At 55.5% G+C, this 15,010-nt stretch overlaps 4 protein-coding genes across 4 annotated transcripts; 1 reads left to right on the top strand and 3 right to left on the bottom strand.

Annotated features, from left to right (window-relative positions):
- Positions 1–108: 108 nt before the first annotated feature.
- On the bottom strand, positions 109–3,636 carry SETTUDRAFT_32840 (uncharacterized protein; the record flags this gene model as incomplete). Its single annotated transcript, XM_008029881.1, has 1 exon — positions 109–3,636. One exon carries the CDS (start codon positions 3,634–3,636, stop codon positions 109–111), a length of 3,528 nt encoding a protein of 1,175 aa, XP_008028072.1.
- A 390-nt stretch (positions 3,637–4,026) lies between these two features.
- On the bottom strand, positions 4,027–7,552 carry SETTUDRAFT_164235 (uncharacterized protein). The gene is made up of 3 exons (XM_008030111.1): positions 7,238–7,552; positions 6,545–7,129; positions 4,027–6,490 (listed from the first exon to the last, which is right to left on the bottom strand). The coding sequence occupies exons 1-3, from the start codon at positions 7,542–7,544 to the stop codon at positions 4,296–4,298; spliced, it is 3,087 nt and encodes a 1,028-aa protein (XP_008028302.1). The 5' UTR covers positions 7,545–7,552; the 3' UTR covers positions 4,027–4,295.
- A 3,159-nt stretch (positions 7,553–10,711) lies between these two features.
- SETTUDRAFT_118656 (uncharacterized protein) lies at positions 10,712–12,476 on the bottom strand. The gene is made up of 2 exons (XM_008030112.1): positions 12,217–12,476; positions 10,712–12,155 (listed from the first exon to the last, which is right to left on the bottom strand). The coding sequence occupies exons 1-2, from the start codon at positions 12,406–12,408 to the stop codon at positions 10,827–10,829; spliced, it is 1,521 nt and encodes a 506-aa protein (XP_008028303.1). The 5' UTR covers positions 12,409–12,476; the 3' UTR covers positions 10,712–10,826.
- A 513-nt stretch (positions 12,477–12,989) lies between these two features.
- Positions 12,990–14,254, top strand: SETTUDRAFT_172445 (uncharacterized protein; the record flags this gene model as incomplete). Its single annotated transcript, XM_008030113.1, has 2 exons — positions 12,990–13,215; positions 13,262–14,254. The coding sequence occupies 2 exons, from the start codon at positions 12,990–12,992 to the stop codon at positions 14,212–14,214; spliced, it is 1,179 nt and encodes a 392-aa protein (XP_008028304.1). The 3' UTR covers positions 14,215–14,254.
- Positions 14,255–15,010: the final 756 nt, after the last annotated feature.

Genomic DNA, 15,010 nt, shown 5'->3' on the forward strand with positions numbered 1-15,010 from the left:
TCAAGCCCGCCAAGGGAACAGCGTCGTCGTCGCAGCAACCAGCGGTGTACTAGACCACCTTAGAGACTTGTGTAAGCGTGACAACACCATCTGGTTACGCCGTCATGTCTATCGGTGCACCCCAATAAACGTCCGCTCTCCCCGGTACATGTGTATGCTCCTGCTGAAATGATCCTCGTCGTCTTCTTCCTCCTTGATCCACACGCCATCGACAAGCTTCGCCCTCACCATCTTCTCATCGTCGCCCTCCCCAGGCAACGTCCCACCATCCCTGACCCTGCCCTCTGCCATCCTTACCCCCGCTGCCTCGACCACCGTGTCGAAGCCCTGCTCTACATCCTCCTCGCCCCAGGGCAGCGCGTCGACGTCGATTTGTCTTTCCTTGCCCAGCAGACACATGATGATGACCATGGCACCCGCCTTGGACATGACTTGGTTCGACTGCTTGCACGCATCGTCATTGCAGCATTCATTGCACCCCTCCAGACAGTGACAGGTAGTCAGCCTCTGGCACGCCTGGTGAAGCAGCGTGTCCACAAACTCAAACGCTTTAGTGCTGATCCCAGAACCACTTGCGCCCCCCTTTGCATCGTAAAAGGTAAGCCGCGCTGGCCGCTTCCTCGTCGATTCCTTTTGCAAAAACTCCTTTTCAGGTACTTTGCATTCTGTCCGCACGTCGCCCGGCATCGAAATGACAAAATTGGGCATCAGACACAGAACTGCGTGCTCTGCAGCATGAATGCCGGCTGCAATGTTGAGCCGCCGTGACCTGAGAATATCCATGGCCGACTTGGGCACGTCGAGCCACATCCCCTTGCTGAAGAGGACAATGGGCGGGTTATCAACTTGCACGGCATCCAATATCCGCCGTCTTTTGTCGAGCTTGAAGAAGCCGTACACAACCTGCTGAATCTTGATCGGTCCGTAGAAAGCTTTTGACCGTGACCCAGGGATCCGGCGTATGGCTTCAGTCTCAACAGGGTCAATGTCCGTGTAGTCACGCTGCTGCGTTGTCCAATCCACCTTGACGTGCTCGACCTTTGCAAGCATCCGCTCGGGGGAGAACTCCTTGACCAGATACGTGTTGCCTTGGTGTAAGAAAATACCACCTTCATACAGCGTAAAGAAAGCCCTGCTGGCCTCCAGCTCTTCAAGAACAGTGTTTTTGCCATTTGTCGTGTCGATTATGGCAAAGTGATCCTCTTCTGTATCACGGATCGCCACCGTGCGAGAGGGCTGGGGAAGGAAGCGCGGATTGACGTGGTAGAAGCCTTCGTCGTCACGGCGCATGCGCTCGCGGGCAATCTTGGGAAGCAGAGGGCCAAAATAGTCCATATCAGCTTCCACGTTGATCGGCATCTCGTGGGCGGCGCATTGAACATGGCCTTCCACAACAAGCATGTTCTCCAGATCGACCTGCAGTGCGCAGTTTGGTTTCGTGAAGATTTCGTCTGGGTTGGACATGTAGTATTGATCGGTAGGAAAGCAGTCGCCAACCAACACTGATAGAGAGTCCTTGTTTCTTCGGCCAGCACGTCCGCTCTGCTGGCGAAGATTGGCAATCGTGTATGGGAAGCCCACGGTAACAACTGCATCCAAAGATCCGATATCCACACCGAGCTCGAGCGCACTCGTAGCCACGATGCCACAGAGCTTTCCGTCAAACATCTCCCGTTCAATCTCTCGCCTGTCTTGTGGCGTATATCCACCTCGATACGACATGACCCGCGGGATGACTTCGGGTCTTTCCAGGTTCGTCAGTTCCGTCTTGACAGCTGCCAGTAACGCCTCGCACTGTTTTCGTACACGACAGAATGCAATGGTCCTGACTCCTCTTAGCATGAGCTGACAGAACAGCTTTGCCGTCTCGGCCATGCAGTCCCCGCGCCCAGAGGTAGGGTCTCCGGGGTCTTTGAACGGCGTGTTCCAGCAAACAAACTCTTTGCGACCAGAAGGCGATCCATCAAAATCCGTCAACTTGACTTGTTCGACTCCGAAGATGGTCTTCATATGCTCTTCTGGATTTGCAACCGTAGCCGAGCACGAGATGAACTTGACGTGGCGGTTTCCCACAGCCGCACATATCCTTCGCAGGCGGCGCATGATGAATGCCATATGTGCCCCAAACAGCCCGTTGTATACATGCAGCTCGTCCACCACCACAAACCGGAGATTTTGCAGAAACGTGCGCCATGAATCTTCTTGCGGTAGAATGCTGATGTGCAGCATGTCGGGATTTGTAAAAATGATGCGCCCTTCATCGCGGATATAGTTACGGTCACCCATTGGCGTATCGCCATCGAAAGTCTCGACCAGAACATCCTCAAATCCAGGCATGAACCGCAGAAGCTCCTTCATGCTTTTCCTCTGATCTTGAGCCAGTGCCTTAGTAGGAAAAATGTACATGGCTCTGGTATTCGGCTCTTGCTCTAGCTGATGCAGCACCGGTATTTGATAGATTAGCGACTTACCAGAGCTCGTCGATGTAGACACAATCACATTGTGGCCATCGTAGAGATTGTTGATTGCTTCCGCCTGGTGCGCGTACAACTGGGTAATGTTCTTCGTATTGTAAAGAGCGTTGACGAGATTCTGCGACATGGCAAAGTTGAGATCACCATACACAGGTTCCTGAGGATCAAAGACACGATGGCCATCTGGTACAATTTGGCCAGTATACCAGTCAAGCGTCTTGATTTCGTTCAGGATTTCCGGGATAGGCTTGCGTTCTGTAGGTATCGAGGACGGAAGTAATGATTTCTCTGGACCAGGAGTTGACGCCCTACTCTCAGCCGGCATCGGAATAAAAGCCCGTGACACCTCCTTGATCTTTTCAACCGCATCGACACTCTCTTCGGCGCACTGGTTCAAGAAAGCATTAATCGCCGAAGTAAACTTGGCGTTCCTCTTTTCAATCAAGTTCATCATCTGCTTCTGACTGAACACCGGCATCTTGAGGTCTTCATTCCGCAGCTTGGTCGTGGCCTTGGTAGGCTCTCCTGTCTTCTTATGCTGGACCTGGCGCTTCAAATCGCCGTCGATGAACTCGAACAGCAACACCTCCTTGTGTTCGCCTCGTTCTGGTTCGGGCTCGAGTATAGCAAAGTCTGTTGTGCGTCTTCCGTGTAGGTTGTCTTCCGAGCCCATCAAGTTGATCTGGAGCATCGCTTCGTCCACATATGCAAAGTTGATCGCCTTTGGGATCAATGCCGTGATCTGAGCCACATCCTCAACCAGCAGCTCTCTTTGTATGTTCCCCTCGACTGTGCTTTTTAGATTGTCAAGCGTCGTCGCCAGGTGCTTGCGCGTGCACAGAAATGTATACACCAGGTTCAATGCGCGATGTACTTGAGCTAGCTTTGTAAAGTGGTCTGGCCACGGTATCGAGGTTTCGACGACTGTGAAAGAGCTTTGTCGCGCAAGAGTCGGTTTATCGGTGCCGTTTTTCTTTGAAATGCGCCGCGGCTTCTTTCCCCCGTCGTGCGTCTTCGTGGGTACGGTTGTAGTAGTCGTGGCTTCGAGCACATCGTCAGGCTCTGCGCCTTCAGGAACTGGGGTCTCGCCATCGTCGTGAGTCTTTCGCTTTCGCTTCCGGTTCGTCTGATCAGAAACAGTCGCGGCCTTTAGTCGTGGCATATTCAGCGCATTGTTGTGTTCCGGCAGGCGAACAGCACGGGTGAACTATCTTCAGCGATCGATGACGCAATCGCGCAAGGAGGGTGCTTTTTCAAGTGCGCGCGAAATGTGCCTTGTCGAATTCTGCTTCTTTGCTCAGACCGTGTAGACGTATTTTGCTCTCTGTCTTGACTTTGAGGGCGGGATGGTGGCGTGCACCCGGTGACGCGAAAGCCCCGTACAACGCGTTGCCGCGCTCTCACGTGCATGGACACAAGCGGGCACCACATTTCATCAGTCGCCAAAGGCAACATACGCACTCTCTTCACCACAACACTTAAATTAACTTTTTTTTTACTACCACAGACACATCAAGGTAAGGGAACATTTTATGCCGCCTTTGCACACACAGCCCGGGGTATAAAGCAAGCAGCGCAGCAGAACCCGCCCATATATCACCGTCCAAGTAGCCACTTGTGAATATACATAAAGAGACTAGAACAAACACTCCTCGCTAGAATGCAATCATATCGGAAATGACAGTCCGAGAAGAGCAGTACACATCGAATGCCGTAACCTCATAACGAAAGATACTGGCCGGGCCCAAACATCGGTCGGCCAGATTGGATGTTGTAGCGCCACCGCGGCAAGAAGAAAACCGTCGCCCCATACAATATTGCTCACAAGACAGTTGAACCCGGAATGAGCATCTCAATGCACTTTGCCAACAAGTTGCTTGCCTCGTGCAGCAACTCCCATCTTGTCTTTTTGAACATGTCCCTCATGATGATGAGCAGCCCCAAGCACGCATTACGGCTGGTAACCTTGCTTAGGTCTTCAGGCGACCTTACCCCTCCAACGCGGTTGAGATAGAGCACCATGTCTTTGACCTTGTCTTCATACGTCGGAAGCTGATATGGCTCCTTGACAGGGCCGTCAAGTGCGAAGCCGTATGACCAGACAATCAGCGTGGCAAAGTAGAGCACCCACGGCCGGTTGAGAAGGTAATCGTCACGTGCAGAGTAAGAAAAGCCAGCAGTAGACGCTGTGTTGGTGTTTAGACTGTGCTCCCCGGCCACCATGACATTGGAGAGGAAGCGCAGGGCGTAGAAAGTAGCGTCTCGGGCCCGAGCGGTGGGGGCCCATACGTCCTTCATCCGGCGTTGGGCGCCGTTGTAGTCTTGCGGAGTAATAGATCTACCGAGTAGCCTGGGAGCTCCGGCGTAGATTTGGCAATCCACAATGTCGACGTGCATAGCCATGTGCGCTAGGTGGTGAAGGACGGTCCGTGATTCAAAGACAATGTCATCGTCGATGGACTGAGAATACCCGTAGGTGTTGGACGAGGGCCGCTCGTCGTTTCGGTTCAGTGAGTTGTCGAAATCCTGCTTCCAGAAATCAAATGCTCGAGTGAGGGAGCCCCGCCACTTGTCACGCCCACCTAGGGCTGTAGTCACGCCGAGAGAACTGACCTGCAAGTCCCGCTGATTCATGTGCCACGACACGCTCAACAAGCCTGCCATGAGAATGGTGCGCCCAAAGGAGTTTGTGCGCACCGTCTGTCCGTTCAGGGTCTTCTTGAGACCATCCAGGAACGACATTGGCTTAATGCCGTTCGAAGTTAGCGTTTGCTCGACGCGACCCACCTCGGAGCTGCTCGTTGCAGACCACAAAGCTTCGTCACAAGGCAGAGGTAGACGCATCTCGTGAGCGACCATGACGGCGCTGTGACCAAACATGGTAGCGTGGATGCTGTCCATGACGAAGGCCCCAAACGCAGCTCTCCTGGTAGCCTCATTGGTGATCCAATGGTTCCACCACTCATCAGGCGTGTTTGCTACTCCATAACCGTTACTCTTTCCATCTTTGACGCTCGGAGGCGAGTCCATGGCCGACCGTCCAATCAACGAGCTCCCTCGCCTCATCAGCGTCAGAGTTGTGGCATGGTGGATGTGCGCTCTCTCGTGCAAGGGGCGCGTCGAGTACATCTTCTCAAAGCTCTCGAGTAGGAGTAGGCCCTGGAAGATCCAAAGTTTGGCGGGTGGGCGAAAGTCGGCATCCATGAACATTTCCCAGCGCAAGTGCCAGGCCAGGAAGTTGGCTAGCTCAGCGCAAGCTTGTGTGGTTTCCTGGCCATAGTTCTTCTCCAGACAAGACGCTCCAAGGCACATGATGGCAAGCAGCAAAAGCTCAGGGCAGGTGCTTGCGTTGAACGTCGGCTTGTGCAGTATGGGAAGCTGAGGGTGGAAGTGAACCCAGTATGAGCTGATGTAAGTCTGCATCATGTGCAGGCTCAGGACGTGGCGACTATCGTCCTTGTCTCCCTCCATGATGTCCTCTTTCTGCTTCTTGACTGGTGTGTGGTCAGTTTCGTTGAACCGCATGTGGATTAGATCAAGGAGATCCTTGCGCTTCTCTTCCGACAATGCAGCCTCTGGTAGGGTCGTGTCTAGGATACTGTGGACAGCCATGGGGTGAGCTGGCGGTGCGGGGTTGTTGAGGTAGCCCGCGACTGAGGGGTCATAGTTAAAATATGGTGCTTGGAGTCCGATTTGGGAAGACGCACCGGCTACTGGATTGACTCCGCCAGGATAATCCATGGGGGATCCGCCTCTTGGACCAAACTGGTTGTCGTTGAACAGCCAAGCAGCAAAGTCGTCGGCCATGGCAAAGGGTGAGCGGCTATATCCAGCACCGCCAAACATTGGGATGGCGTAGGCAGGGTTCTGGTCCATGATGGCATCCGAAACACCTTGCATCCGGTTGTCCATTTGGCCCGTAGCCTCGACGCCGTTCATTGGCACATGTCCGAACGAGCCATTGTAGTACTGGTTGTCGTGATCTCGGGACGGAGTGCCCGTTGATTGTGGGTATTCTGGTGGAGGTAAGGATGAGAACGCGGGGAAACTCTGTTGTGATTGATACGCACTTGCGTTGTTTTGGTAGTTGGTCGACGAGGCTGAGGGAGTGTAGGGCGACGGCGTCACGGCCGAATTGAAGGGTGATGTCGAGCTGTAGGAACTGATGTTGGATGTCTGCGCGCGCAGCTCGGGCCGTGTGAAGCTTCCATTACCCACGTGTGGGGAGTTGTGGAGGGGCGTCCGGCCTCCACTGTAGCTGCCCATAGTGGCCGGATGGGGTGGGGGTGCAAAGTTTCCAGAATTTTGGGCCTGCATATCATACGGCTTAGTGTCAGAGCTGCTTCGATAGGTCTCGTCGCTGCCAGTTCTTTGCATCGAGTCCTGCCTGCTTAGTGTTGAAGTCGAAGCCGGGGACTGCATGCCGTGGGGTGGTGCCTGGCTCTTGATGCCAAGGGCCTTGGGAGGCGGTGCACTCTTTCCACCTAGCGCCGCTGTTACGATTGGATTCAGATTGTGCATGTTGAAGGTATCTTTGCGCAGCAGCTGGGATCCTCGGGCCGTGTGCCTTTCTTTGTGGCGCGCGCAGAGATCTTGTCGGACGAAGGACCGGTGGCAGTCGGGGAAGTCACAATGGTATATTTGTTTGGGGTTGTCTGCGCATAGCATTAGCATCATGGCTCTTTCAGGACGAGTCAAGTTTCATCGTCAAGTATGCTAGGTGTGTCGCCAGTCGAAGGGTTGCCACGGATGGTTCAACTCACGGTTCAACTGGTGGCGGTACAAATGCTCAGCCCGTGAATAGCTCTTGCCGCAGCCCTCGTGGGGGCACTCAAACTTCTTGTCGAGGCCCTTTCTGCTTCGCCTCCTCTTTCTCGAGGAGCCGTGGCCATCGCCTTCACCGTCGCCCGTGTCGCCGTCGTCGTCCCTGTCGCGTCGGCGGCCGCGGTTCTCGGCGCTTTCTGGAGATGCAGGCGTCGGGGGCTCACTTGCAGCACCATGGGCGCTGTCCATTTTGTCTCCAAACTGCGTCTGGATCTTTCTCAAATCCGACGCGTGCGCAGCATGCATGGAGAGGATTTGCGCCGTCATAGCCAGTGCGGGTGGGTCAGAATCAATGCCGGGTGTCGCAGGGTGGATAGATAGGTGGGCGTGGTTGTGTAGCCTGGTGGCGGGACGACTGGCGGCGTGTGCAGCTGGGGCCCAGTGATGTTGTGGTTGATGTTAGTCGAGAGGGGGCGCTGGGCGAAGGGCGTGCATGCTGCTTTGGGAAATGACGCTGCTACGGGTGCACCAAGAAAAAAACGACTGGGTGAGGACTTCTGGTAGACGAGCAGCGTGTGTGTGTCAAGTCGATCAGGAACTAGTCCGACGGCGTGGTGTCGCGGCAGCTCTGGACGGGCGCTGTGGTTGCAGCAGCGAGCGCGTGGACTAGTACTGGGGAGCCGCCGAGGGGCGCAGGTCGGTGTAAATCACGGGTACCCTGGGCGATGACTTGCAGGCAGGGTTAGAGGGAATCGAGTGGGTGCGGGGGGCGAGAAGCGAGGGCAGAGGGCAGAGGGCAGAGGGCGGTAGTGGGCGGCGGCGGGCGTGGCCGTGGAGGTGGAGGTGGAGAGAACCCTGGAGAGCGTGGGGAAGAGCAACAAGTCGTGGGCGTGTGGGCGTGTGGGAGTGGGAGTGGGAGTGGGAGTGGGAGCAAGACGGGCGCGGGCGGTGGGTGGACTTGGGGTGGGCGATGGGATGGGGAGAATGACGGGCGCAGTATGTAAGCTCCTTTGCCGCTTGCTCGACTCGACTCGACTCGACTGGACGGGACTGGACTGGACTGGACTGCACGCGACTGGGCTGGGCTGGTGACCACGGGCGGGCGGGCGGCCACCAGCAGCCGGGGCTTGCAGTGTTGAGCCGGGAGTTGCTCACGCGAGGAAAGCGCAGTAGCCGCGATAAGACGGCCGCCTGGCGTGGCACAGTGGGTAATATCTCCAAGCGGCCTGCCCCAAAGGCGCTGGCTGAAGGAAGAGGTGAGGGGTAGCTGCAGGCTGGCTTGGGGGGAGCGAGCGGGCGAGGGGGATGTGAGGGGAGGGGGGGGAGAGGGCGTCCGTGAGAGGCAGAGGGAGGGGGGCAGAAAGAAAGAAAGAAACAGAGTGTGGGTGAGAGTGTGGGTGAGCGAGCGTGAGCGTGAGAGCGAGAGCGAGAGCGAGAGGCGGACCCCGGCGTCGGCAGCAAGCAGGCAGCAGGCAGGCAGGCATGCAATCAATCCGTTCAATTAATTCATTCATCCATTCCGTCGCTCAGTCGGCGGCGCACCCTCACCCTGATGCACGGCAAGGAAAGACAAACAAGCGTGACAAGGCCATGGATGCGACAGGGCCACCGGCAAGACTCGAACAAGAGGCTCTCTACCACGCCCTGCAGCCGCTACTACTGCTAGCACTAGCGCCAACGCTAGTGCGAGCAGCAGAATGTGGAATGTGGAGAAGCTGCCAGGCCCCCCCTCGCCGCCTTTGACGCGCGGGATTGGCTGCCTCGTGCGTGGGGGCGCCGCCCGCCGCCCGCCGCCGCTGCGCTTCGACTGCTGCCCGTCTATCTACATACTAGTACTATCTACCAGGCATACTTGTACCGCTGCCACCACCACCACCACCACCACTACTACATATTACTATTATTCCCACAACCCGCTGCCTCTGCTGTTCCCGAGCCGCCACATGTCCCCCCTGGCTACCACAGCGCCCGCCAACCTCGCCCGCGTGCCGTCCCTCTGCGCGGCCGTGTATGTACATCTATGCACAGGGCTGCAGGAGCGCTCGCATAAGGCATGAGCTGCTGCACGTGCCCAGAAGCACTCGAACGCGTTCTCCGCCCACGGCTGGCCTGGTGCGCATTATCCTCTCATTCCATTACCATCTCTCTCACGCACGCAGCAGCCCTACTTATCGCGACGCCTATTACATGTTCGCACGCGCTCGAACCACATGGCTGCATGTCAAAGCTCATTCCCCCCGGTCCTTGTAATCTCTGTCTACATACACCGAGCCTGCCCATCCAAAACACTCCCACAAATGGACGCTCGCTCTCGCTCTCGCGCACCCGCACCGCCCAAAGAACGACTAATTTCCACACCTCATCGTCGCAAGCGCGCCACAAATTCCGCGCCTCCCATTCGCCGGCATTTTACCCAAGTCCTAGTGTGCGCCGCTCGGCCTGTCGCCCACCACTAGTCACGACCCGGCGGCCTCGAAGGCGCCCCCCCCCCTACCCCAGGATTGTCAGCAAACCTGCCACCTGCAACACGCACACGCGCACGTCTAGCCTAGTCCCCTACAGCGGCCTGCGTATAACTATCGGCTCCTGCCAATAAGGCGCGGCCCGACCGTCACCACCGTGCAGGTGCAGGTGCAGGCACGGCAGTCGGAGCTCAGCGACCGCGCCAAAAATCCTCGCAATGCTATCTGCCTGCCCGACTTGTCGCGCTGCCCATTTGGAAAATCTCCCAACAAGCAATCTATCGCGCGCATGGCCCCCCATCAAGGGAGAGGGCAAAAAAAAATGATAAAGTTTATTTGTTTTTTTGAAATGCTCTTCCCACCCTTCCCCCCCCCCCCTCCCCCCTCCACCCCGGCCCAAGCCTACCGAGGTAGCTGGGGGGCAGCGGGGCGCGCCACCATCACGATGCTACTCACAACATGCCTGCTCCATGTGTGACATCAGATGGTGTGCAAGAAGAAACGAGCAGAGCACGAGCAGACCCAACTTTTCAATACATCAACTGTCAATGCGGCGCCCCAACATTGGCTGCCCCCTCCTCAACGGCCTAGCGGCTCCAGCCTCAAGTACACACGGCATTCCACAACGACCAAGTGCATTGCTTTTGGGGGATCCTCTACGTTTCACGCGCACAACTTCCGCCTCCTGCAATGTCCGTCATGTCCGTCCATTTTTTTTCTTGCCTTTTCGCCGCTCGAGATCAAGCGCCCCGCGGCAGCTACAACACGCCGCCCGCAGAATGTCGGAAGAGGGGGTTGGGTTGCTGCCAGCAACAAGCAGAAGCGTCATCACCACCAACATGCAAGCCTCCCCGCCCATCATGTGCCATCAAACACCAATCCCGTCGTCACTGCTCGCAAGTAGTACAAACGCTTGACGTCAACCACACTCGCCTGGGGCCACACACACACACACACACACACACGCCACGCCTGCTATCGTTGTACAGTATACATTATACATCATAACATGGACACTACGACAAGAGGCTCTCGCATCGGCCTTGCCAAGTCCCTACTTCCTGGCCTAAAAAGAAAATAATACATGGTAATAGCCCCGCTCCTCGACGACACAATCGACAAGCTCCTATTCTGCCGCTTGTGAAGTGGCCTCAACATCCTTCTCCGTCGCCTTTGCGGCATTCTCCGTTTCTCCTGCTGGCTCCGCCTGAGCTGCGGCTTTGCCCCCATCTTCCGCGGCTTTGGCTTCTTCTGGAGACGTCTTGTCAGCAACCGCCTCTGAGCCCTCGGCTGCCTCAGTCTTGGCACTGTCCGTCTCTGCACTGCTCCCATCAGTAGCTTTGTCCTCGTCTTTGGGTACAGGCTCTGCGTCCTTGGCATCGCCAGTGCTTTGCTTTTCGCCATTGGCTTCCTTGCTCTCTGGTGCTGCCGTCTCAGCAGTCTTGGCATCGCCCTTGTTGTCGTCTTCGTCGGGATCTTCGATTGTAGTAACATCTCCGTCACTGTCCTCGTCTTCATCCTCGTCGTCGTCGTCATCATCATCGCCATCGCCATCGCCCTCTTGAGTTCCGCCCTCTGATGGTGGCTCAAAGATTTGTGTCACAGGGCGCGCGTTCAAGTCTGGGTGGTCTTCTTCGTCTTCGTTCTCTTCTACCACTGTCTGCACAACCGTCGCACCTACCGATGGCGAGTGCCTATGTCGCTTCGTTGTGCCTGCTGTTGAAAGTGAATGCTCCGACATGGCCCCTGCCAATGTGCTGTCCAAGCCTTGGGCCCCCGATTCCGAAGCCTCTCGCTTCAGGATTTGAAGTGGAGCCGGTGGCTTGGATTCGGAATTGAGATCGATGCCCTCCGCTTCTGGAGGGATCGTGTAGTTGTCTTCTGGCACCAAGCCATAGACATCACACACTGTCTTGTAGAATATATATAGCCCCGTGCGGCCCTCGACGTGCCAGAAAACGTCCCGGTGTGAGTACCATGCGTGTGCAAATATCCTGTATACACGGCGGAAGATGTTGGTGATTTGGCGCGTCTGCGAGTGCTGTGTGGACTGATCAGTGCCCAGTGCCAGCCGTGACGGAAAGTGCTTGGGCGATGTGAGCGTGTTGGCGGCCCAATCGAGCGTGTGGCAGCAATAGTCTATGGCGCAACATGACTTTGGTGGATCGTGGACTGCGCATAGATACTGCCATTCCGAGGCACGCATCTCTGGGCACGTCATGGACGAGCACGGCGGGCTGTCCGAGAAGAGGGCGGTGATAATTGAGTTTACTTTTTGTATGAGGAAGCGACACAGTTCGTAGAGCCACAGCGTCCTGTCCACATTCTCGGGCGCCTGCGCGATCTTGAGGGCCATGTCTCGGTCGACCGGGATGGTGCCATTAGCCCCTATCGGATGCGTGAGGAAGTTGTGTAGGGCCTTGAGGTGCTCGGTGAGCTGGAAAGCTGAATCAATCTGGCTCAGCGTTAGCCAGGCGCCGCCGCCGCCGCCGCCACTTGAGAACTATCATGCGCACCTCTGAGAGATCTACCAGCGGAGGGCCCTCTGCCATGTCGGCCGCCTTGGTGCCCGGCCGTATCCTCCGCTCGGCAGCATGGTCAAGATTGCTGAAGAGCTTCTGCTGCTCTGGCGACGCCGAGATGGGCGACAGCTGGTCCTCGGGAATGGGCGGTGGGCTGGGCAGACGAGGTGAAGCGGGCGACGTCATAGTAGTCGTCGTATCTGAAGCGCTCAAGGGCAATTGGAAACTGACTTCGCACTAGATGCAGGTCAACCCTGGGGCGGGGGAGTAACGGTGTTGTTGACCTTCGGGGCGTCTGGCGCTGGCCGCCGACGCAGGGCAGGGCAGGGCAGTTGCAGGGATGTCGCCTCGGTACGCGACGGCGCTAGTCGTCTTGCGGCCCATCTTCTGGCTCCATGACTCTCCCCCTCTGCACGACGTCATTGTGTGCTCTCTGCACACTCGAAATCATCCGCCGGTACCTTGGGCCACATGCCCATCAATGCCTAGACATTGGCCTTGACTGCTTGGTAAGACCGACCCGCTTAGCTAGCACCCCTGCCACACTGCGCTGTTTCCATCATTTGCAAATTCCTTTGCCTTCCCATGACCTGCATTCCACTTTTGATGATATCTTGTCTAGTAATTTCTATGCCCCAGCGTGTGCGCTTCTGGCGCGTCAGGAATCGGAATGGGACTTATCCTGACGTGGCTCCAGATCCTTAGTTCCGAGTCCCCCGCAGTTTTGCTCGAACCCCTCACCACTTGCTCACTATAGCCTTTTCACCATGAGTGCTGATGCCTCGGATGACGAGGTACCTAGTCTCGTTCAGCCAGGCCAAGAAGATGAAGTCCCAACCCTGGTGGGTACTGCAGACGAGGACCCTCAGAAGAAGGTGCCAATTACGATAGTCACTGGATATCTCGGCGCGGGAAAGACGACTCTGCTCAACTACATTCTCACCGAACAGCATGGAAAGAGAATTGCTGTTATCCTTAACGAGTTTGGGGACTGTAAGTCGTTGCACTTGGACTTTTATATTTAGCCTAACAAAAATAGCAATTGACATCGAGAAGCAACTAACAGTCTCCGATGCAAATTCCACGTCCGCCCAGCCGGCGCCATTTGTTCCACTGGCAAACGGCTGCATCTGCTGCTCTGTCAAGGATGTTGGCGTAGCCGCCATTGAAAACCTCATGGAGCAATCCGGTCTTTTCGACTACATCCTCCTTGAGACCACAGGCCTTGCAGATCCCGGCAACATTGCACCCATGTTCTGGCTCGACGACGGACTCGGCAGCACCATCTACCTCGACGGCATTGTGACGCTCGTTGACGCCAAGAACGTACTGAAGAGCTTGGACGAAGGTTTAGGCGACGAAGAAAACATCCAGGAACGAAAGAAGGCTGCGCACGACGAACACGGGCCACTACTCACGACCGCTCATCTCCAGATTAGCCACGCCGATGTCGTCATCATCAACAAAACCGACCTTGTAACGCCGGAAGAACTCGAAAAAGTAACTGAGCGCGTGCGCTCCATCAACGGCCTAGCCCGCATCAAAACAACCACCAAAAGCCAAGTCCCGAAGCTCGAAGGACTGGTTCTTGATCTAAATGCGTACGACGAAGTATCCGACGCCGATCTCAAATTCGCAAGCAAAGGACATAGCCATCTTGACCCCACCATTACTACATCGACAATCACCTTTCCAGCTTTGTCCCGCGCCCAAGTCGACAAATACGATCTATTTCTTCGCACAGTCCTGTGGGAAGAAACATTGCCAAACGACACGCCGCACCAGCCATTTGAGGTTCACCGCTTGAAGGGCCGCGTGCCGGTCCAAGACGGCAAGATCCTTCTAACACAGGGTGTACGCAGTATCTACGACACCAATGAGTTGGATGATAAGGCAGGAGATGGTAGTAAGGAGGGAAAGCTGGTGCTGATTGGAAGGGGAGTGGATCAAGAGGGATTTAGCAAGAGCTTAATGGCTACGTTGGGGCTGTGAAGAGAAATACAATTGACATGAGGGTTGTATGTGTAGTGCGATGTATAAAGGAGCGTTTGAACTATGCATTTGAGTACCAAAGCGAGACCTGGTGAGTTCATCATAAGCAAAATCCATAACAAACAGGCAGAAAAACAAAGCATTTTTCATTGTGAAATTCTCTTCATGACCAAGGATCCAAGATGACTTCCACATACAAACATATACATGATCCGTATCTCACGGGTTGCTTAAACCAATCAAATCAGATCAAATCAAACCAAACCATAGCAGGACAGAACAGAAAAGAAAGTCCTCCTCCACACAAGCGACATTTCAAACCGAGTAATCTGATCTTGAAATAGTGGTATTGAGACTGCATCTAGCTGTAAGAGGGGGGGCTGAGAAACCACTCACCTACATAGGTACCTACCTACCTATACGCATATCCATACATAGATACATACATGCAACACAAAACCACCAAGACGCATCAATGCATCTAACAACACAGCGCAGGATCTCATCACACCACACCAACACCAGCATACCACACCCAGCTACACCACTACATGTACACTGCGTATATGCATGCATGCATGCATCCATCGCGTGCCAACCCCACCTTCCCTCCTCGTAACTAGCACTAGTCCACATGACAATGCCTGACGCCCGATGCTGCTGACAACCACAAACTTGAATCCTTCGGGCGCGCCACCACCACTAGCCGCTAGTCGGGCCTCCATCCGACTAAGTAGGCGTATACTAAGTCACCGTAACTGAAACTGAAACTGTAGGTGTAGGTGTAGGTGGAGGT

The sequence above is a fragment of the Exserohilum turcica genome (genome assembly GCF_000359705.1).
Source record: "Exserohilum turcica Et28A unplaced genomic scaffold SETTUscaffold_4, whole genome shotgun sequence".
Classification (NCBI taxonomy): Eukaryota; Fungi; Ascomycota; class Dothideomycetes; order Pleosporales; family Pleosporaceae; genus Exserohilum; species Exserohilum turcicum.

Excerpts from the sequence above, each read along its gene's own strand:
- SETTUDRAFT_164235 (XM_008030111.1), bottom strand. The coding sequence starts at position 7,544 with ATGCATGCTGCGCACGCGTCGGATTTGAGAAAGATCCAGACGCAGTTT. Across the intron at positions 7,130-7,237 it reads GTACCGCCACCAGTTGAACC|ACAACCCCAAACAAATATAC; the intron begins GTGAGTTGAACC and ends TGCTATGCGCAG. Across the intron at positions 6,491-6,544 it reads CAACTACCAAAACAACGCAA|AATACCCACAATCAACGGGC; the intron begins GTGCGTATCAAT and ends TACCTCCACCAG.
- SETTUDRAFT_118656 (XM_008030112.1), bottom strand. The coding sequence starts at position 12,408 with ATGACGTCGCCCGCTTCACCTCGTCTGCCCAGCCCACCGCCCATTCCC. Across the intron at positions 12,156-12,216 it reads CGCTGGTAGATCTCTCAGAG|ATTGATTCAGCTTTCCAGCT; the intron begins GTGCGCATGATA and ends ACGCTGAGCCAG.